General features: G+C 30.9%; 2 protein-coding genes across 4 annotated transcripts in view; one reads left to right on the top strand and one right to left on the bottom strand.

The window, feature by feature from the left end:
• LOC132736127 (mitochondrial inner membrane protease subunit 2-like) overlaps positions 1 to 24,493 on the bottom strand; it is a gene marked incomplete at its 3' end in the record, with an annotated part of 112,548 nt that overhangs the window by 71,071 nt on the left and 16,984 nt on the right. The window lies entirely within an intron of this gene.
• Positions 179 to 23,248, top strand: LOC132736135 (leucine-rich repeat neuronal protein 1-like). Of its 3 annotated transcripts, none has more exons than XM_060723216.1 (2): positions 179 to 353; positions 20,704 to 23,248. In XM_060723216.1, the coding sequence occupies exon 2, from the start codon at positions 20,795 to 20,797 to the stop codon at positions 22,988 to 22,990; it is 2,196 nt and encodes a 731-aa protein (XP_060579199.1). In that variant the 5' UTR covers positions 179 to 353; positions 20,704 to 20,794; the 3' UTR covers positions 22,991 to 23,248. The 3 variants fall into 3 exon arrangements, with proteins under 3 accessions (XP_060579199.1, XP_060579198.1, XP_060579197.1); XM_060723215.1 differs by lacking the exon at positions 179 to 353 and adding an exon at positions 7,397 to 7,565; XM_060723214.1 differs by lacking the exon at positions 179 to 353 and adding an exon at positions 14,029 to 14,274.

Here is a 24,493-nt window from a genome sequence, read left to right as displayed (position 1 = left end):
ATTATCTGAGCCAGCCTTTGGAGATAAAACAAAGTATTGAAACAGCAAAAATCAATTTAGAACTCTCAACAATATTGCCCCATATTTTATTGAGTAATTTTGTTTAATGAAAAAAAACGATGCCGTTTAGACGATATAAAAATCTATCTATCACCTGAAAAAGTGTTTCTCTTCTTTATTTATTGGATGGAAGTGAAGTCTAAGACATTTAAAGAAAGAATAGAAAATGTTTAAAGTGCTTTGAAATGCTGAGTGACTTAAAGGAGATCAGATTTAATTTTCATTAAAAATTGATGTTCTGGTATGGATTAAAACCATATCACTGGTGTGGAGTCTGTTATTAAAGAGCTAAAGTGAGTATTTTTGAATTATATTAATTTTTTGTTCATACACAAAATGAAATACATGTCTACTCAAATCTAATAGGCATTTAGTTAAATATCCTACCATTAATAATGTGTCAATTTTTGAAGAAATTGTTTTCTTCAATTGAATTGTATTTTTAATATATAAAATGGTATAAAGCAATATGTAACGAATTATTTTCATAAAATTTATAAACAGTAAAATTATGTAATTTACAAAATGATAATTATGGTGGATTCTTGAAAACAGTTGTTACATACAATGTCTCTGTGATTGAACACACATGAATATTGTACATAAACAGAATAAATTGTTTGGAGCTCCTATTTGAAGTAGGGTTTTAAATTTTTAATGGTTTAAGAATGATTTTGTGAATCCATTTCCTTCTAAGGAAATATACCAACATATATTTCAGACAGGTGTTTTGGTGGTATTCATTTTCAAAATTAAACTATATGATTTTTGTAATCTACAAACAGCAGATATATAGTTTTATACACTTTAAGAATTCAAAATAATCAAAATAAGTGTTTGATTTTCAGTTGTAATGTTATATATTTGTTTGATAATAATAGAAAAGCAATTGATCATGATCATTCATGGAAGAAAATGATTCACTTTTAAGAAATTTTTTAGTTTATATAATTGTCTTATGTGATGTTTAAGTTGGCTGGGTCTTTCTCTGTATCATTTATAAGAATTATTCATGATTAATATTTACTGTTTTATCAATGGGGAATACAAACTGTATTGTATGTGGTGTAGAGAATAATATATATTTATAATCCATGATGTGGACAATAAAAACTGTTTTATCTTTAAAACTCCATTGTTGGTACTTATAACAACTGCATCATTTATGGGAATTATATAATACATTGTTGGTGGGGTATATAAAATGCATTGTTCACTAGAAATTTAAACTGAATTATTTATGATGAATGTAAATTGTACGTGTTCATGGAATATAAACTGAAATATTCATAGGTTATTCAAAATTCTTTGTTTATGGGTTATTCAAAATGCACTGTTTATTGGTAATTTAAAATGCATTGTTAATTAGAAACATTAACAGTATTATTTATGGGTTTTATAACTGCTTTGCTTATGGGGAATTTAAACTGAATCATTTTGGAAGTATTTATATTTGCATGTTTATAGGGAATATTAACTGAAATATTTATGGGTCATACAAACTGCCTTGTGCATGGGTAATTTAAACTTTATTGTTTATGGTTGAACATTAGCTGCAATGTTTATGGGTTATGTCAACTGCATTGTTTATGGGTGATGTAAACAGCATTGTTTAGGGGTAACATTAACTGCATTGCTTATGAATAATATAAACAGCATTGTTTGTGGGTTTACTGCATTATTTATTGGTTATATCAACTACATTGTTTATAATAACATTAAACATTGTTTATGGGTTATATCAACTCAATCAATTGCATTGTTTATGGGTTATATCAACTACAGTGTTTATGAATAATATAAACAGCAATGTTTATGGGTAACATAAACTGCATTGTTTATGGGTTAACTCAACTGCATTGTTTATGAATAATATTAACTGCATTGTTTATGGGTAACATAATATGCAATACAAACTGTGATATTTATAGGGCATTCAAATGGTGAACAAGCAAAAGAAATAATTGCTATATTTACCATCCACTCGGCTTAAAATTTGAAAAAAGTATTTACATGGACTTTCACAAATAACAACATTTCAAGAGAAATCCAATAAAAAAGCATCTAGCTTTCAATATCATAAACACCCCTTTGATAATTAACTATAACAAGACACATGTATAATAATGATACTGCCTTATCATTTATCAATTATCTTACATCAAAGATATAAATAACATAACATTGTCAATTAAATCAATTAGTATAATGAAAACAGTACATTACTACCATTCAGGTCTATTTGAACAGTGTCTTTATTATATGATATATTTCCTAGGAAATTAAGCCAACTGGGCTAATATCTCTTTTCTTTGATGTTATAGATGATTAATATACACCACCTACTTATTTTTTTCCTGTAATAAAAATAAAAGTAATAGTGTTTTTCCCACTATGGTACATAAATAATAAATTCAAATGTAATTCCTGTGAATGATATAAATGTAAGTCAATGGATTTGTTAAGTAATAAATCATCTATTGATGTAAATACACAATACAATAAAAACTTTATTGTGAATAACATGTTATTACAAAATGTTTATAGCAAAAGCATTAATTGACATTACGCCAGAGAAGGGATCGCTCCGCCCACTGATTCACGTGACCCGGTCAGTAAGAACCTTAGACAAAATACGCTACCGATGTATTCGCAAAGCTGTTGTGCCACTAATGTTATCAATGAATTTACCTTTTATAGATTTTGTTAATATAAAATTGTGATGCTTTTAATGTTTTTATTGAATAGTGGATCTGTGATTCGATGTATAAATGTATTATGGTATTTTTAAAAAGTAAAAAAAAAAATCTGCATTCACTTAGTAATGACGCATGAAACGTTTTGCAAAGATGGTGTTATTTCTTGTTGACTTCAATGAAAATTTAAAACTGACAAATTATCATTATATCTTACAAATTCAAAGAGAGACTATAATTATGTAGAAACTTATATGATTATGTTATGATTGTTTTATTTTGAAATAGAAGTAGCGAAACATAAAATCATGGAGCTAAATATAAATGGTTTATATATCTGTGATAAAACAGTAAAGTTATATTAGTGACACAAATAAATTTAAACTCATTTTTCGGGTTTTATGTGCGAAATTCAGTTTTAATAATACATTAATTTGTTCATGAATTGTTAAAATGGATTCAGAAAATTGCATGCCCTTGCTAACTTTTTATGATAAATTATGTGATTATTTATTGCTTACATACATTTGATATCATTCACGACAAAACACAACGTTATTCTCTTTAAAATAAACTTCACATATATCAGACATGATGTTATTGGTATTAGTTTCGTATTTTAGCAGATCTATTTGAATGTTCAATATTCATGATATTAATTTATTGAGCTTTAATAGAAATATTCAGGTTAGATAATTTCACCCATTTTTTATTGTATTTACTAATTATATTTGCATTTTTACGGCTGCGTTTTTAATTACGCTATACGTTATAAACGAAAGAAGGTCATATCTCCTGGATATTCTGGGACCTTATAATATGTAATGTGATTATTAATAGATAGAATGGGAAAAGTGGATTTGTTTAAACCTTTTCCCTTTTCAATGCATTGTGTTATAGCCAGGATAAATGTTTCGTACTTGTTATTTCCATATGTAGAAAATTATTGACTTATTGTATAATAAGCTAATGTCAGTATATTTGGTAACTTAATGTGATATGATACAAAAAGCTTTAAATTAACAGAAAATTAAAATAATTTCATTCTAAAATACTTCTGCACCATTGTCTTAGACACGTAGCTTGTCTAAGGAAAATGGTGGACATCGTAGGCATCTTAGCGTGGAACTGATAACAATCGCTGATTGGCTTATCTCTGTGACCACTGCCTGTTTGATTGACAGGCGGCGTAATGTCAATTACATAGTACTCGCTGTGGGTACAGTATGACCTTTAGCTCTCAGGCAGAGATGTAGATAAGTACATGTAGATAGATGTTATCTATGTCACAGCTCTGGTAATCCAAACATGTGCTAAATTGCATATGTAACACCATTCTATAAACATGGAAAATTTACCTTAAAGTTATTACTTTTGATCATTTACTTAACTGTGATTGATACTTGTACTTTTTAAAAAAAAGATGCAGCAGTCATTACAAGTATTTTATGTCAATAAAACTACATGTAAGAGCTTTTCATCTCTATGACTTTATGGAGGACACCACCGATTATTTTATCACAATGAGATCAGATGTGGAAAAAAAAAACTATTTCCTGAAAGGTATTAATTAAGGTAAAAGGAAAGTACCAGACTGTGCAAAACATTGAGTCTAAAGCAGCTTTACATGCACTATTCATGCAAATTCTGACCAGAGCAGTTTCACATGCACTATTGACACAATCTGACATGCACTATTCACACAATCTGACCAGAGCAGTTGCACATGCACTCACATGCACTATTCATGCAATCTGACCAGATCTATATCCTCAGAGTCATACACTTTCACATAATCTGATAAGATCCCGCTTAAGAATATAACTATTCATGAATTTACAGTAAATGAGAGTTACATCTTTCTTACAGACATGCGCAACATTGGAATACCACCATAAAAATATTATAACTTAATAACAACACCCTTCATAGACAAATTATGACGCACATTCATTATTCCTCTGGAGTGTTGATAATTTGATAAACCACAAATAAGAATTAAGCACCCAGCACCAAGACAATATGCATATAGACAATGCCTGCATGATTACGCATATCGATATCTGAATAATGGCCTGTTGCATCACACATTTTGTAATTATAACAATATTCATATTGAATTTAATGGACATGTATTATAGATATTCAAGAATTTTCAATTCATTATACCTCTTCATAGCATACACTTTGAGGGTCTTAAACTTTAATTTCTTCCCACAATCAATTATTTGGAATACATCCACTTTTTTTCTGTTAAATTATTGCAGCATTAAAAAAATCTATTACTTTATAATTGTTTTCCTGCTCCAGACACATAAAGGCATAAAATTAATAATGATTTCATGATGTAGAAACATAAAATAGGAATATAACTTGGCTAAATTGAAGCCTAGGTCTAAAACTTTCTTTTTCTGGACTGGCTGACAGCCAGTGTTTATTTAATGTTAGTATTTGAGCCGCGTCACGACAAAACCAACATAATGGGTTTGCGACCAGCATCGATCCAGACCAGCCTGTGCATCTGTGCAGTCTGATCAGGATCCATGCAGTTCACTTACCAACTCTATAACAAGTAGAGAAACTAAGATAGCGAACAGCATAGATCCTGATCAGACTGTGCTGATGCGCAGGCTGGTCTGGATCCATGCTGGTCGCAAAACCATTAATTATGTTGGTTTTGTCATGACACGGCTCATGTCGTTATTGTTTAGTATGTCAAACCAATATGAACTTGACATAATATTAAACAAAGATTAAGTGGTTATAGTTACTAACCTCAAATTGCTGAGCCCTGAATGTAATTGGTTTGAAACAAGACAAAAAACTCTAAATCTTTTATATGTGGACTATTACTATAAAAAGGCTCCCTACACATAAATAATGGTTTGTGGTTCTTTAATAGCCAGGATAGGACCTGCTCAATGCATGAAATAATGCACGGAAGAGCACCCCAAGGCTTTTACACGTAACCAGAAAGAGCTGAAAAATTCAAAACAATTATAAACTTAACATTGTTTTTATGACATGATCGATATCAACTGACTGCGTTCTTGACATTTGAAATGTAATCAGGATTCAGTGAGTTGTAGTGTTTGATTTTATTAACCTGCCACTTGCATACTGATTATACGTCAATGCACACAATATATTAATCTTTGATAAATGTTCGGTAAACTTTGTGAGATGTGATGACATTTAATTTGTTTCTATGAAATAGTTATACTGACCAATATAGCACAATAGGGTAAACTTACCCATTTATAAATTCTAAATGTCTACTGTTTTCAGATCGAGACAGTGTATGTCTATATTTTTTTTCTTATTTATATTTTAAACATTAATGAAGACATGATTGTCTTTTTTAAGTTGATCTTTTTGTTTTCTAATATGTTTTGCACTTATTTTGGTAAAGCCCACAATCTTTTTAAATAACATGGTTTAATAATTAATATTAAAATCAATAAATGTAATTTCAATGCCGTAAAATTCAATACAAAACAGACAAATCAGTGTTTCAAAGTTGTTCCATAACCATGTAGACAATTTTGCAAGTCCTATTCATTAAAATAAACTTCAAAAATAAAGAAAGAAATTTTGGTCTTAAAACAATGGCAAAAGTAGGGATCGAACCACAAACCTCTTATATATTAGGTAATCATTAAACCGACTGTGCTTTTGCGAATATGACGAGAACCTAAACATTAAGATAGTGTGACTTTCCAAAACATTAGTCATATATTCCATATTAATTTGTAAACTATAGGGACAAAGAAGTGGAATCAAATATTTAAATGAGTGTTTCAGAAATGAAACTGACATGATTTTTAATTCCAATACATGTAACAAGAAGATAAACCTAGAAGATAGGATATTAATGATGATGATAATGATGATATTAATGATGATGATAACTTGATGATCTCTCATGTGGTAATAAATGTTAATGATGTTTCACGTGAAGGTATGTTAAGTGGATTGACATTTGCAAAACTGAGTAGAGCAATTCAAGGAAAATATGCATTATTAATCTTCCAATGTTTAAAACTAAAAACATTGGTTCTTTGATACCCTGGAACTGACTGGAGATGTGGGGTATTCCCATCTAATCCTGCATGGTGTACAATTACAGCTTGTTTAACTGTATCAATAATAAGGGCAATGTGTGATTTCTCTATCCTGAAATGTTTATTTGTACATCAGGATTAGATGGGGAAAAAAACAAATTTGCTAAGTTCTGGAATTATGAACTGTAAAGAAAAACTGTAAGGAAAAACATCCATAAAGAATGTTAATACCTTGCCACTGAACTTTTAATCTAAAAAAAAATAAACATGTTAACATTACACATGTAGTTTATGCAACTAGTCTACAGATATAACTCAATTATACAAATTTTGACCATATAACATGATTATACAAATTTTGACCACACAAACTCAATTATACAAATTTTGACCATAAATAGACAAAGAACTACCATCAAAGTCAATCTGTAATACTGTTCAAATAATTTTTCTGCTGATTTCACATGAAATCTATCTATCTATTACCCAATAATATAAATCACGCTGGTGTTTGAAACAGATATTGGAGAGAAACCTACCACTAAAATACAATATCCATCGGCAATACATCGGCAATACAAGCTCTTAGAGAGACGTCAAGAGGAACTGATAACTCTACTTGCTGTCCTATCACACTCGGTCCCAGCATGGTTCTGCTCTTAAGTAGTTTTATATGATTCTCATTATTGGATTATTTTCTTCATAATGATTGAAATTCAGGAATTAATACATCATACCTAAGAAGGTAATGAGATTTTTTTTATTAGAAATTCAGAAACTTTTCCTTTTTTTTTGTGCTTCATGTCAAATTATATTAATTCTGATCTTGGAAACTGCAGGTTAAAAATTGAAGAAATATCATACTGTGGATTTGCAGTTAAGCAGTTTTTGAAACTGATATTTTCAGATTTTTGTCGTTAGATAATCTACATGACTGTGAAAAATGTTTTATTAAAGAATGAAAATAGAAGCATAAGCAAATTTATAGATCATTGCAAGAAGTCACGATCAATATATGAGAAATAAATATTTTTTCTTATCTTTTATTTATTTATTTGACAGTTTATCATATTTGTCGATCCTGTTTTGAATTTGTCGGAGCTTTGTCACTCTTTAAATTAATCAATATAAATTAATGAATATGACAGATTAAATTAATAAAATCAAGTGTTGCCGAAAAGTTAATAGTCTCAGAATCTTATATAATCCTGATAGATATTCATGTGATAAATGTATGTGCTACCTTATTATTACCAAACTTGGAATATCCGTCCCAAGGGGACCTGCCCATTGGGCAGTAACGAGGCTTGCGGAGTTACAAGACACCCTCGTTACTGCCCAATGGGCAGCTTCCCAAGGGACGAATATTCCTATCCAAACCACAAACATTATGTTAGATTTTTTTTTGCATATTCTACCATATTCCATTTTATATTTTAAAATCTTTCCTTAATAAAACAAGTTCCATGGAAATTTATGTTATTTCACTCATAACTTTCTTCTTACAACAGCATATGAAAAAACAACTTCATTCAAAACGGTAAAATTATGTCATCAAAAGCGTGCCAATAGTACAGCACTTTCCACATGGGTAAATCTAATGGAAACGTCAGTCTGATATGCAAGAATATGTTACTGCTAGCAGTCTGACATTTAAATTAAGAAGTGCAGTAATTTAGCTTTAAAAAATAAGATGATTCATGTTAATATTTTAAATAATGATCTAGTTCGATCTAATATCAGACGCCCATTTGTTGAATGATCATCTTTAATTATCTGATAGTCACATTTATCAGGGCAAAGAATTTAAGTAATTCTGCATTTTCAAATCCATATTACATCCACAGATAAAGTTTTAACAACAAAATTAAAACCATATCTATATATCTTCTTCTGTCCACACCAACAGAAAACAAAAACTGAACAATACAACTTATGAGCTATTTATGATAAATATGAAATGAAAGAAATATACTACAAACAGTATTATTGTTTATCTGCAATATATAACCTAACAGAAGTACTTGTATGTTTTAGATTACAGTACAGTCTGACTAATTCTAACCACAAGAAAAATAATACAGTTCCGTGATCTCATTCCCATCACAAAAAAAATATGTTCCTGCATAATTCCATGCTGATAAATTTAGTTTAACATCTTGCATAAAATCATGCAGACAAATTAGATTTAATTCATAACATTTTGGACTCCTTAACCTAACCTAGGTGACATAATTATTATCCATCATATCATAATTATAACTAAAAAACTCGCATAATCTATTGTACTTTGTTTTATTATATAATATTGTAATCATATCATAAAAATAATCTTATTATTAATTGTGTATTGACTGTATTATTGTATCAAATTGTAACCTAAATCTAACTTAATTTGATTTAACCTTACTTAATTTGATTTAACCTAATGCAGCCTAATCTAAGCTAGCCTAACCTAATGTTACCTAACTTAATCTAATCTAACCTAACCTAATGTTACCTAACTTAATCTAATCTAACCTAACCTAACTAAAGTCTGTGATAATTAAAGCACATATTGGCATCTGGAATCATTTGTAATCAATATAAAAACTGGAAAATTGCTTTAACAACCTTAATAAATTTGATGTGACATAAAAAGCAATCAAGTTATTTCTGCATTGCAGAACAACATAACCTTGAGATCATACTTGTTTTTGTTTTTTCAGTTTTAAAGCAGCATATGTAACTTCCAAATAAGTAAAATAAATCTTCAAAAAATCAAAATTAAGAAAAAATTATTTTTAATTTAAATTTTTTTATAAATATTCACAATCAAGGATAATTAAAGCTTTGAATGTACATGTATTATACCATGTATGTCAGAAGTTACAAATTTTATCCCCACTTAAATGAGTAGTGGAATAAGGACATTTTTTGCACATTTTGACAAGTTACAGGTAATTCCTGTGGTTAGCATCTTGCTTTGGCCAGATTTAAACATTTTGACAACGATTTTGACGGTGAAACTTGAAATCTATAATAATGCAGTATACAGAAAATCATACTTTTTCAATACAATACAAGAAAAAACAAGTCAGAAAAAAGCAAGTTATGAAGAATTCAAATCATTCATCTACATTAATTTATAAACAAGAGGGCCATGATGGCCCTGAGGTCGCTCACCTGTATACAGGCCCCCCCAACCCCCCCCCCCCCAACGTTGCAGGGCCAATTTAACCCAAGAGCTTTTATTTGCACAAACTTAGTAGACACCCATAAGAAGATGTTTCATGCTAAACATCTAAGCTCTAGCTCATTGGGCTTTTTAAAAGAAGATTTTTTTAAAGTTTTTACTATACACAAGTAGTTAAAAACAATGACACCCCTGGGGCCGGGCCAGTTTTGACCCCAGGGCTTTTATTTGAACAAACTTTGTAGACACTTACTAGAAGATGTTTCATGCTTAATATCTAAACTCTAGCTATTTGGGTTTTTTCAAAGAAGATTTTTTAAGTTTCTGCTATACACATATAAGGAAAATCAATGACCCCCAGGGCGGTGCCAATTTTGACCCCAGGGCTTTTATTTGAACAAACTTGGTAGACACCTATTAGAACATGTTTGATGCTAAATATCTTAGCCATAGCTCTTTGAGTTCTTTAAAAGAAGATTTTTTAAGTTTTTACTATATGCATATAGGGAAAATCAATGACCCCCGGGGCCGGGCCAATTTTGACCCCAGGGCTTTTATTTGAACAAACTTGGTAGACACTTATTAGAACATGTTTCATGCTAAATGCCTTAGCTCTAACTCTTTTGGTTCTTTAAAAGAAGTTTTTTAAGTTTTTACTATATGCATATAGGGAAAATCAATGACCCCCCGGGGCGGGGCCAATTTTGACCCCAGGGCTTTTATTTGAACAAACTTGGTAGACACTCACTAGAAGATGTTTCATGCCAAATATCTAAGCTCTAGCTCTTATGGTTTTTTAAAAGAAGATATTTAAAGTTTTTTCTTTTGGTTGCCATGGCAAACAGAGTTCTGCATGGAATTAAATTCTTTGAACAATTTTTAAAGGTGACCACCAAAGGAACATTCCTGTGAAGTTTGGATGAAATTGGCTTAGTGGTTTATGAGGAGATGTCATTTAAAGTAAAAGTTTACGGACGGACGGACGGACGACGGACGGACCTCAGGGACGGACGCCGGACAAAAAGCGATCACAAAAGCTCACCCTGTCACTTTGTGACAGGTGAGCTAAAAATCTTAACTACTAGCCTGCAGCTGAAATTGTGTACAACTGAATGACAAACTATCCTGATATTCAGTACATTAAAATATTCCAATGTAGGAGCCGACAGTATAAAACCTAAGGCCAGACTGCAATGCCAACTGTAAAAATCCTAAAGCCAGATTACAATGTCAACAGTATAAAGCCAAAGTTCAGACTGCAATGTCAACAGTATAAAGGGAGACACAGGCAAAATTTTCATTTCTTTGTTTTAAATTTTTCATTCATTATCGAGTAAATGTCCTCAAAATGAATACACTAGGCAGTTACAGGAGCAAAACTTTTCTTCTTATAAAGAATAAAATGTTGGTTTCCTAACTTGACCCGCGTGGTTCAGGTTAGAGCGTTAAAATTTCACAAAAGTTGTCACAGTGAACTCTGGAAACATTAATGAACATGCCAAATGAATTGCTTAGACTTGTTTCAATCATACAATATTCACAATATCTGTTATTGCTACTTCCAGGGTTTGTTCAATTTAGTCACATGACTTGTTTTAAAAACTACTTGGTGATTCTGTTGGCGTCTAAATTTCGTTCAACATATGTAGATATTTTTATGCTCCAAACCCAAAATATATAGAATTTATACAGAAATGCATGATGGGAGTTTAAGAAAATGTCGTTTTAGCATTTTAATATTTTTGTCATTAATTTGCCTGAGTATCCCTTAAAAGCCTAAGGTCAGACTGCAATGTCAACAGTATAGAGCCTAAGGTCAGACTGCAATGTCAACAGTATAAAGCCTAAGGTCAGACTGCAATGTCAACAGTATAAAGCCAAAGGTCAGACTGCAATGTCAACAGTATAGAGCCTAAGGTCAGACTGCAATGTCAACAGAATAAAGCCAAAGTTCAGACTGCTATGTCAACAGTATAAAGCCTAAGGTCAGACTGCAATGTCAACAGTATAGAGCCTAAGGTCAGACTGCAATGTCAACAGAATAAAGCCAAAGTTCAGACTGCTATGTCAACAGTATAAAGCCTAAGGGCATACTGCTATGTCAACAGTATGCAATGTCAACAGTATAAAGCCAAAGTTCTGACTGCAATGTCAACAGTATTAAGCCTAAGGTCAGACTGCAATGTCAACAGTATTAAGCCCAATGACAGACTGCTATGTCAATTGTATAAAGTCAAAGTTGAGACTGCAATGTCAACAGTAGAAAGCCAAAGATAGACTGCAATGTCAACAATATTCAGCCTCAGACTGCAATGTCAACAGTATAAAGCCAAAGGTCAGACTGCTATGGCAAGGGTATTAAGCTTTAAGGCCACACTGCAATGTCAACTGAATAAAGCTTAAATATCAGACTGCAATGCCAACAGTATAAAACCAAAGGCCAGATTACAATGTCAACAGTATTAAGCCTAAGGACACAGACCGCAATGTCAACAGTATAAAACCAAAGGCCAGATTACAATGTCAACAGTATAAAGCCCTAGGATAGACCGCAATGTCAACAGTATAAAGAACAGTATAAAGCCTAAAGACTGACTTCAATAAAGTGCTAACCTGCCTGACTCTATACCACTGAAATTACATTTGTCAGTTTCCTTCATAATTCTTAGGGTGAAAAACGAGTAAGTTTCGACCATTAATTCTATTTTATCATATGACTTCCTTACATAGTCTTAAAAGAAGCCTTGCAAATGACTATATCACAACCTAATAGACTAACATAAAAGGTGCTATTATAACACTTATGTCCTATGTCAATGGGGCTAATCAGTTTAATTTCTCTCCAGGAAATCACTCACTCTCAATAAATTCCTTTATCTTCTGAATCTACAGCAGAAGCTATTTGAGTAGACAATGTTCTCTATTCTTTAAGTGTTACATAGACTTAGTGGACAGTTCATTTTCTAAGGTGAAGTGTCAGCTTAAACAAATTATATACATGTATATAAATAATATAGATGGAGATGCAGTTGCCCAGTGAGTTAAATGTTCTGTAAAGTTAGCTTATTCTGATTTTCTACAGGAGACTCCCAAGTTGTTTTGCCACAAAAATATTTTGATACTGTGCAGTTATAATAATCCATGAATTTTTCAAGAACAAGAATATTTGCATGTAGTGTACAAGGAGATGATTAATTCAAAGTTGATGAAGTTTTGACAAAGCATGCGCTTCATTTCATGCAAATTCATGCATTTTATACTTCATGAACATTTCATGAAACTACATTTCATGAAATTGTCTCTTTCCTTTCATGTTATAATTTGTCATGAAGTTACTTCATGAAATATTCATGAATTGCTCATGTATAATTCATGAAATATGTCTTAACATTTGAAAGGGGATGTTAATTTAAGTCCTGTTAATGGTAGAAATCATAATGGCCCTGCAAGTATTTGTTTCTCTAGATTTTGTCTTCATTCTCTTTATTAAAATCTTAATGTCAAGTTACAGTTATGTTTTAAATTAATTAAACATCAAGCATTTAAAAGAAAAATGCAGTTTCAATTAAATTATGAAATTGGTAATAAAATTTTTAATTAGACAGAAAAAAATCCATAATTATACTGATAGAATCCAGGTCACAAAATTTATGTAATTTTCTGATTTCTTTCAAAATTTTATCAAAATAGCTTAACATGTGCAAAAATCCTGTGGCTAAATTGTATTTTTTGTAACTAAATTAAATTTTTTTTTATATAGCAAATGACTAAAATGGATATTAAATGGCAGAGTGAGCCCTAGTTCAAACAAGATCAATGTCAGCTTTAAGTAAACAATGCTTCTGTAATTACAGAAATTTACAGATTAAATAGTTTGAACTGTTTGCAAAAATCAATCGCAAAAACTAAGCAATGATGCAATATACTATTGGACTTATAATTCATTCATGCTTTATATAACATATCTGACAAGCTCAGCTTCATATAAAAGTCTTACATATAGATTGGATAGAACCTGGAAGTTAATCTACCCAATGGTAAACATCTTACAAGTATGAATTAGATACTGCGGGAGAAATTCTTAGCACTAAATACGCAATAACCATTTGCAAAACAAGCTCGTAGTGAAGTAAAGGAGAACTGATAACTTGTGTGTCGGATCAAATCGTATAGTCCCAGCATGCACTAGGATTAAAGTGGTATTAAAATTCCTGATATACTGGAATAACTTTTCTTTTAGTGATGATTGTAATTTAGGAAATATTATATCATATAGCAGGTAATAATACAGATTTATCTTTTTATAATATATTATTAACAGTTATGTTTTGAATTCTAAAACTGCATGTTTACCTGAGGATAAAGGTGATTTCGCTCTTCTAGAGTTTTTGGGGTTTTTTTATCTTTTGTTTTTGAATTTCTATAACTTTATTCTCTTAAATATTTTTAACAATTTCAGCTCCAGTATTAGGAAGAAGACTCATGTATGACAAAACATTTTGTTTCAAATAAAGTTTGTCAGTTTTTAGAAATTAATAAAAAATTACAGGATTTGTTTGAAAGTGAAAAATTAATTATATTTCTTCCAAGAAGACACACATAAATTATCAATCCTGTTTCTTAGAGATGATAGATCTTTTTTCCCCATAATACAACTAAAAATATAACTATTACATGTATTATACAATCATGATAAATTCTAAATTGGCTCCAAGGCTCCATATATTTTATTATTAAACAAATATCTTCTATTATTTAATGTCCATACAATGTAGTCCCAGAAGGCTTAAAAAGGTTTAAAAGCACATGACTTTTGTATACCCAGAAACAAATCTGTTTTTACTTCTTTAGAAAAGACAAACATGAATTCTATAACATTTAAATAATGGTTTTAGAACATGTTAGACATTTGTTACCTGAAAAAAGCACTAAATTAATAATGAAACAATTTGTCATTAAAGTTGCAAAATGTTAACAAAGAAGTATATTCTTAATTCCATACAAAATACTAAATCACTATAACAGTACTAAATGCCATATTTTAAGCAACAGAAGATAAGTGACTTGTATAAAACCATAGAAATGTACCAAACATTGCAAATATAGGGATAGGAGTAACATATAGGAAAATAAGAAAATAAATGCGTTTTCAATGTTTTTGATTTGATTTTTATTTTCAGTGCTAAAATGTTTCATTAGTGTCAAACACACAAAGTTAAAATTGAAAGTTACATATAGTTACACCTTTATATACTTATAAATGGGTGAAATATGGTTACATCAGTGTATTTTTTTACTTTGAATATTCAGGTGAAAGTTGGTAACACCCGAGTGTTTAACGCTACTAAATGGATGAAAGTTTGATATTTGCAGAAAAGGATGGGGTTTTTTATTCTAAAAGTCATGTAATCAGGAATAATCTTGAAAACTTTTACCATGCATGCTTATAGATAACATCTTGTAAACAACTCATATATAACTGTTTAAATTCCAAGTTCTTGGAAGATAGAAAAAAATTAAGCCTATAAGCACATGTTTAAATTAGAGCATCTTTCAAACTTCTGTTAAACTGTTTTTACAAACTACAACTGTGGAATGTTTTAATTGCCCGCAGATGCAGTTTACCAATTTAATCATTACAAAAAACATTTAACAAGCTCCCCTTCAAAGACTTTTTTTAAATTAAATTAAACAAAAATTTGTCTCAGGAAAAGTAATTAATTTGCAAACGAATCTAAGCTATAAAATACACATTTTTTGCAGATAACAGAATTATGAGGGAATATTTAAAGTCCTTAAAAATTTGGATGTGAAACCAACATAAAGAGAACCATAAAAAGAAGAACCGCACACTGGACTAATTCAATACTAGACACTGTTAGTAAAAACAGGCATATAACTATAAACAAAATCAATTACAATGTATTTCTATAGAATTCAAAGGTCAATCTTTTTTGCCCATGTCTCCAAATACCATTTATGTCAATGAAAGTAAAACATAAGATACATATAGTAACAAAAACATTTTTTGTTGTTAATGGAAAAGACAGCAATCTGAAGTGATATGCCTAAAGAAACAAAGATGATAGAAATCAAAATATATCATGTTAAATTCAAAGAGAAGATAACACGAATTTAATATTCTATTTATCACATACCTAAATTAAAGACCGTTTAAAGTGAAATAAGAGTCATTTTTCAATGACGCGCTTATAGTAAAATGCTAACATTTAGCGCGTCTTTACGCTATGTTTGTATAACGCTAATGACGTCACATCAAAATATATGCACGGCCGTGCAATACCATATTAACGGAGTCGCAAAATCAGCACGGGTGTGTGATAAATGTAAAATATAACCACTTTTATGGAAAATCTTAAATTTAAAGGGAAGATTATTCTAAAAATGTTTGTGCTAGAGTTATGAAACTTACATGTATCATTTATGATTTAGGTGATTTGGGTGATGATAGTGTCATGATCCCTACAGAAACAAAGAAACTTGTAGTAAAAATTTAACAATTTTTTTAAGGAAATAGTACGTTTAAAGAGGAGATGAGTTCTATAATATTGGTGCTAAAGCCATCACAATGGAAGTTATATCAATTTAATTAAAGGCAATTTAAAATTGTTACACTTTGTAAAAAAAAAGATGATGATGATAATGAAAAAAATATGGAGGTTAACTCTTTTAATGCTATCAGATTGGCCATGTGAAACAGTGGCACTGTTCCATTACAAGCCAATTATAGGCTATATGATTCCCAGATATCTTCAAGAATTATAACAACATTGGAAAATCTATTAATAGATAATTGTTTTTTCTTGCTGCAGACTCATAAAAATACCATTAAATAGCAACTCCATAATACCCAAGGCATAAAATTGGCATAATATGGCAATATTTGCAGGCTTGGAATAAAAGGATAATTTTATATTTGGGAATTACATGTTAGTTTAATGTAAGTCATAGAATAGGCAGTATGAGCCAATATTTTTCAAGTCATAATTACTGATGTTCTGTTGCAATTATGCAATATGGTTGAGGTGGGGGGATTAAGGGTTCATGATCTTTCTTACGATTTGGCTGTATTATGTATAAAATATTATATCATGGATAGATATTAAGTTAACTTACATTTTTTTTTGTGAAAATCATGCGAAAATTTTACCATGTTTGTTTGTTTCATTTTATGCCTTTTCCCAACAGTATTTCAGTCATGTAGGCGGGTAGTTTCCTAACCATCGTTCCTGGAGAGTTACACCAGTACTAGACTACCTTCCTCCGTGCTAAACTACCAAATCATCTCCCGAGGATCGAACCCACACCAGAGAGATAACTGGATTAGAAGTCATTGACTCTAACCCCTCGACCATGGAGGCGGTAATTTTACCATGACTCCCTCCCTTCCCCCGTCAGGAAAACTACTAAAATGCCTGGAATATGCAATACCTCTGGTGGAAATTTTGTGACCTTCTCTAGCAAAAATTCAGGGATCCATAGCTGTGCAATATTAGGAAATATTAATAAAAAAAATTCTTTAGAAAACAGTCTTTTTTATCAGTTTTAACAGTTCTAGAAAGAAGAAAAATATAGTATAGATTTTATCAAAAAAGCATGTACCTACCAAAGCATTACACACATATTCAAGTTGATACATATTTCAATTTCCCTAAAAGGGCAATATATAACTCTGAATGAGAAAATATTTCCGTGATATTTCTGGAAATATGAAAATATTTTATTTGTATGTCTCTTTAAATTCTAATATGCTTTCTTTCTGATGATTCAATTTAATCACTATAAAGTTGAATGCCTGCAAACTAAATAATATATGATTAGAATTTTTGGAATATTGCCTTTTGATAATTGAATTCTTGTTACAATTTCTTTATCATACAGGAAGTCCCAGTTTCGTTAGCTTATCATGAAACAATTTCAGACAGATACTTTGAATGCAAAAAAAAAATGCAACAATTTGATAAGATAGGCTGAGGCAAGACAGAAGCATAGCAATCCAAAACCTGATTATTTTAATAAGCTAATATTTGCGCAGAGGATTCTTGAAAAAAAAATCACCCCAAAACAATTACATAATTCATACAATAAAAATTATTTGGGTTTTAAGCATTTTGAAGTATATATCTTTGGAATTTTTATTAGACTTGATAATATTGTGGTGTTTGTTTTGTTTTTGTTATATGTTGTTATGTCTTTTTCCTGGGGGGGGGTGGGGAGTAAATTCAACAAACTTTTGGGATTTTTATACATTTGTTACGATTGTGTGTGTTTTTTGTTGTTGTTTTTTGTTGTTTTTATTTGTTTTTGTTGGGGAGGGTTGGGTTTGGGAAAATTGGTTAATTTAAGAATTTAATTTATCTGAAGTTAGTTAGGAATGATGTATAGAATGAATCCTACACACATCACTGTGTTATATGATTTAATAGAACTTACAGCTCTGAATGAAACAGACAATCTGTTTAACTTCTTGACTAATGATACATCAGAGAGCGCAGGTGCAAAAACCAATCTGTGACTTGGTAAATACATTTTTTACTGCTACTTTGTTTCTGTAATAACATTAGTCGACTTGGGGAGAACAGAAAAAAAAAATATATTCAATCAATGAAATGTGTTTATTCAATTAGTGTAGTATTAATGGTGCAAAACAATCAGAGAACAATAAAGGCCAGGTTGTTTTACAAATTGTTTCCTAATTTACATTTACAAGTCTGTCGTCTTAGATAAAAGGTAGGCTTGTTTAGTATGATAAATAGTCACTGTAATATGTGTAAGTTCCTCACAGTACTTTAAAGGAGTCCCACTAAGTTTCGGAAGCCTAAAACATAAAATTTGAAATTCTTTTACAGATCAAGACTAGTGAAGCACTTAAAAAGGAAAAACTCGTAGAGGATAATCTAGAAATATACTCAGAACTAAATTGAATACCAATTTCTTGTACAATTCTTAGCCCGATTTGAGTTTTTCATTTTTGGTCATTATTTTTCTCGAAGAACAGGGTTAGGGAATGATCACGCAGATCTACATCTAATGGTACACAAATATTTTTATCCAATCATGTCAAAAATATCAATGGTCCCTTTAAGTTACGATTATGCCTCTCAAATGAGGGATTATGCAATCAAGTAAATTTAATCCCTCTCCAAATACAGTCAAACTCTTTGCCAAAGACATGCTATACCCACTAAATCAAATGATATAGTTTTACTTGAAATCTTAAAACATTTTTTTAAAGTGAAATAAAGAGCAAGGAACACTCTATTGAAACTCTTTCAAGTATAATTTTTTATCTTTTAAAAATACTACACCCAAAATATCTGAATGAAATTTCCAGCACAGAAGTAAAGAAATTAAAATTTTCTGGCAGAAAGCCTCATGGTTTATAAAATTGGCTACCTCTGGAAGATATGATATGGTTCATGTAGGTTTTTATTGCTAGACCTTCTTAGTTTTTAACCAGAACTACCTTTTTTATCTTGTTTTATAAGGCTACTGTGTTATTTCAACTTGATAATATAATAATCGTAAAGTTTTCTCATTCCTTTCCTACCAAATTATTCACCCATTAAACTGGATTTCATCTAAATATCACACACACTGATTCTGTGTAACTATTCCTTTCAGTATAATCTGCTTTTAAGTTTAATTAAAACTTCAAACTTTTTTTTCAAAGAGAAAATGATGAACAGATATATACGAGCCGGGTCATGACAAAACCAACATAATGGGTTTGCGACCGGCATGGATCCAGACCAGCCTGCGCATCCGCGCAGTCTAATCAGGATCCATGCTGTTCGCTTACGAACCGTATAACAAGTAGAGAAACTTAGTCTAAAATAGCGAACAGCATGGTTCCTGATCAGACTGCACGGATGCCCAGGCTGGTCCAGATCCATGCTGGTCGCAAACGCCTTATGTTGGTTGTGTCTTGGCGCGGCTCATATATAAATCACATAAGTCTAGAGATATTTCTGATATCATTATGCCTTTAGTTTCAACTCTTTTTGATATCATATCATTCCTTATCTTTATTTCATTGCAAGCAGTAAAACTAGCTAGATAATAATATTTAAGAACAAAAAAGTTCAAATTGCAGAAATGCGGTCAGATCTAAGTGTAGAGCACCCCATGAATTAAAACTGAATATAGTAAGACATCATTCTGAAGTTTATGTAAATGTATTGTTAAGATTTATGCTAAGCATATTAACTAATATTCCAATTTATTTTATCTACAATCATTTTTTCATACGGCCTGTTTTATTTTAGACAGGTAACCTCAGAAAAATTCAAAGTTATTTTGTATCTGTTAAATATCTGAAGTATAATGAAAATTGTATAAATTAACCTAAAAAATATACCACACCTGTGACTTGATTTTTCCTTACAAAAAGTTATAATACAATTATCTTTAAAAATCAAGAGAAAATATAAAGGTATTTTAAGCATTTAAATTACAAAAACCAGACATATTTGATGGATGATTAGCAATGTAATAATCTTTACATTACAGGTATACTGATAGCCTGCTGATAACAAATTTATTTTTGCATGACCTTAAGTTATTTATTTTGTTGGATAACATCCAGGTTCCCCTAATAAAGTGATTAATTTACACACTAATTGCTCAATAATTTCTTTTGTTCTTGTCTCAAAATATTTACAATCAGTGCGTTCTTACTTTTCAGAATGACTGCTTCCACACAAAAAGGACAAAAACTTCAGAAAACAAATTTCTTTGGAAAAGAAAATAGCAGTGGATAACAAACAAAACAAACAATGGAGACATCATGGATGAATATTTTCACATTGATGAATATTGTGGTTGTGTTTGGAACAACTCAGAGCATTGATTACATGGAAACTACTGATGACACTGTGAAAAACAAAATCTGGGACGGAGGAAATTGTCCGAGGGAGTGTTCATGCTATAAAGGACAACTTTCTGTGTCTATATTAAATGAAATAAAGTACATGAACACAGTAAATTGTGCTGGACGAGGGCTGGAGGACATACCTTTAGTGCTTCCTGATGATACTGAAGTGTTACTCCTCTCCAATAACAATTTCACAAAAGTTACAAAATTACCGTATTCTTCTGACTTAGTTTATCTGGATTTATCAAATGCTTCCATAGAAATTTTGACATGCAATAATTTATTCTTCGGTTTCAAAAAGCTGAAATATCTGAACCTCAGTAACAATAAATTGAACCACTTACAACAGTATTGTTTCACAGGGCTTTCCAATTTGTATTATTTGGATATCAGTAAAAATAAGTTAACTAATATTTCAAGCAGTGCTTTTACTGGTTTGAATAATTTAAAGTCATTTAATATAGCAGATAATTTGCTCAACAGAGTATCTCCTGACTGGTTTGCTGATGTGTCTGATGATCTACGGGAGCTCGATTTCTCAAACAACCTTCTCACGTTCATTGAAACTAATGACTTTAGTGCTTTGAGTAAACTTAATTTACTGAACCTGTCTTCAAATAAAATTCGAACTATAGATAACAATGCGTTCAGCAATCTAACAAATATGTTAATACTAGATCTCAGTTATAATCAAATGCAACTGATGCCAAAAGAGTTGCTGCATCTTATGAAAATTCTGAAAAAGTTCATATTTGACGGAAATCCTATGCGCAAAATACATACAGGAGATTTTCAAGGCATGAATGTAGCTTACTTGTCAATAAGCTACATGCCTGAACTTCATTTTATTGAAAAACATGCTTTTCAAAACCTGCCACTTTTTACCACTTTAGAAGCTCATGATAATCCAAAGCTCATTTACGTTGACTCACAAGCGTTTGACAATGTCCCAAGTTTGAGTACCTTATATCTGCATAATAATCAAATAGCAGCGTTATCACCAAGCTTGATTCAATATATACCAAGTTTGGAGGAAATTCATCTCTATAGAAACCCGATTCGATGTGACTGCAATGCATTCTGGATAAAAGAATTAATTACAGAAGCAACTGCAACAAATTATAGCAAACCATTCTTCAATCATTCACAATACATTAAATGTAATTTTCCTCTTAATCTAACAGGAACATCTATAGCAAATGTAACTGAGGACAAATTCAGTCGTGTCTGTGCACCGACAACACTTCCCGCATTTAAAGAGAATTATACAATGGACCTTGGTGAAGAATTGCGCATTGAATGTCATGCTTATGGAGTCCCTGAGCCAAAACTTACCTGGCTACTACCAAATCAAACAGTCGTCAGCGGTGATTTTCAAAGTAAAAAATTTGAGCTTGTAGATAGTTGTGTTTTAATAATTCGTTACTTGACATTAAGTGACAGCGGAACATATGCTTGTAAAGCAGACAATGGTATAGCCGTGGATTTAAGTTCCACGCGGATTACAGTGACTAATAAGCCAGTTCGGCTTGTTATTTTTAGAGTTTCTTTTGATTATGTATCATTATCTTGGAATGGTACAAGACACTATTCAATGATCTCAGACTATCAATTACAATATCGAGAATTAAAGAAAGATAATAAACAAAACATTACAAATCAAAATCATAAATACAAAGTTATTCCTTTGGCTGCCAGGTACCGTAGTTACACGGTAACAAACCTAAAACCAAAAACATTGTATGAATTTTGTATAGTTTATGTATATGATACTGAATTGTATAAAGTTGACTGTCGGATTTTGACCACTAAAGATCATGTGGAATATCACAGTGCTATCAAAAAGGTCATAAGTGAAAAAATAATCGCAGGGGTGTGCACAGCTTTAGGAATAGTAATGGCAATTGCTTGCATGGTGACGCTCGTTAAAAAGTTCCGACTACACAAGGATTACGAGTCCCCATACAACATAGAGGAAACCGAAAGTATCAACATTCCCCTCGAAAATGTTTATAGACCCACAAGCACTCAGATGTGTTCATCTAAAACATCACTACTTAGTGTTCAAACTCATAAATCGGCTTTGGATGAATATTAGGAACCCTCGTGGAATTATATTTATGTTTACCTACTGTCAATATTTCGTTTGTTAATTCATCAATATTGATGAAGTTCATCTTGTTTTGTTCATGTATCAGTTCCCTATAGTGACATAACACACATGGTACAATGTATGACAGAGAACTTATACTTTGAATTATTCCGTATTAATGTAATAAGTTCTGGTAAACTTTTCATCTGTCTATAATCACCTGGGAATTGCTAAAAAATTGAAATTATTAAAAGTATTATTAAATGGTGTTGTTTTTATTTTTCCCAATCAAAATCAATAATATTGATTTTTAATGTAAAATAATCAATGTCAATGCATTTTACACATGGCAATTAGTATATTGCCCTAAAATGATACATGCTAAATTATGACAATCACTTACATTTACCAAATAGCATTTGGTAAAAAAGTGTATGATCTCTTTCCCTGAATAAAAATATAACCAAATATAACAGGCAGCAGAAAAGAGTCTGAATTCTTTCATCTTTTAATAAAATCCAAGTTTTTATATTATTTATGTTTGTGAATTCCAAATGATGGAAGTCACACGAAGAGATTAAATTGCATTAAAAAGCAAAGACCATTACAGTATACATAAGTTTAAAAGGATATTTAAAAGTTGTACATCTTTATATCCTTAGCAAGAAAGAAAACATTAAATCTATATTCTCTATGATTTCTTAACCTGTTGGTAACTCAAGTAATAAGCCTGTGAAGGCTGTACATCCGTGACCTTTGACCTGAGGCTCTAAACTATAGGCTGAATAACTTTTAATATGCATCTTCAAATAATTCCACAAATTTGATATTTGACAGTTACAAAAATAGAACCTGGACAAGTCCATTTAAGAAATTTGGTAGGTTAAAGAATAATAAGTCTTGCTATCTGATTTCAACCCTTTCCTTGTTGAATGTATGTGACAGACTTCACCTGCTTTGAATTTAGAACAGTCCAATTAAAATTTTGACAGATTTTAGCATTAACGTAAATCAGCTTAAAATGGAAGTCAACAATCTGTGGGTAAGGCCACTCTTTATACTGCTTGCAAAGCCTCAGCCTTTATCCAGCCAATAAAATCTTTTTTTTTACTTGTGCAAGATTTCAAAATTTTAAAATCCTTCAAAAATATATTTTCAGGCACATTAATGACTTGTATCAACATTTTCAATATGATAGAAAAAAATATCTCCAAGACAATGTCTGCAGAAAATAAGACTGCAAAATTTTATTCCTTCAGCGCAAATTATTACAATGTTATTAATATAAAGTAGACCCACCGAGGCGCATAATGTATAGAGTAAGGCAACTGTAATTTAAACATTGTTGGCAAAAATATTATCAGAAAGATTTCAAATCTTGTAATTAACACGTTCTGTCTTCTTTACAGAAAATAATGTTTCCCCAGGGGAGCAAAAACTTACATCCAATTTTCAAAACTTCATCATTCGAGAACAAAGTATTCTGCAATCAATTTAAAGCTTTATTCT

Source organism: Ruditapes philippinarum, unplaced genomic scaffold, assembly GCF_026571515.1.
Source record: "Ruditapes philippinarum isolate M1 unplaced genomic scaffold, ASM2657151v2 ctg3312_1_1_1_1, whole genome shotgun sequence".
In the NCBI taxonomy this organism is placed as follows: domain Eukaryota; kingdom Metazoa; phylum Mollusca; class Bivalvia; order Venerida; family Veneridae; genus Ruditapes; species Ruditapes philippinarum.
The sequence above is the reverse complement of the archived record's forward strand: the minus strand, read 5'-3'. Positions and strand labels throughout refer to the sequence as shown.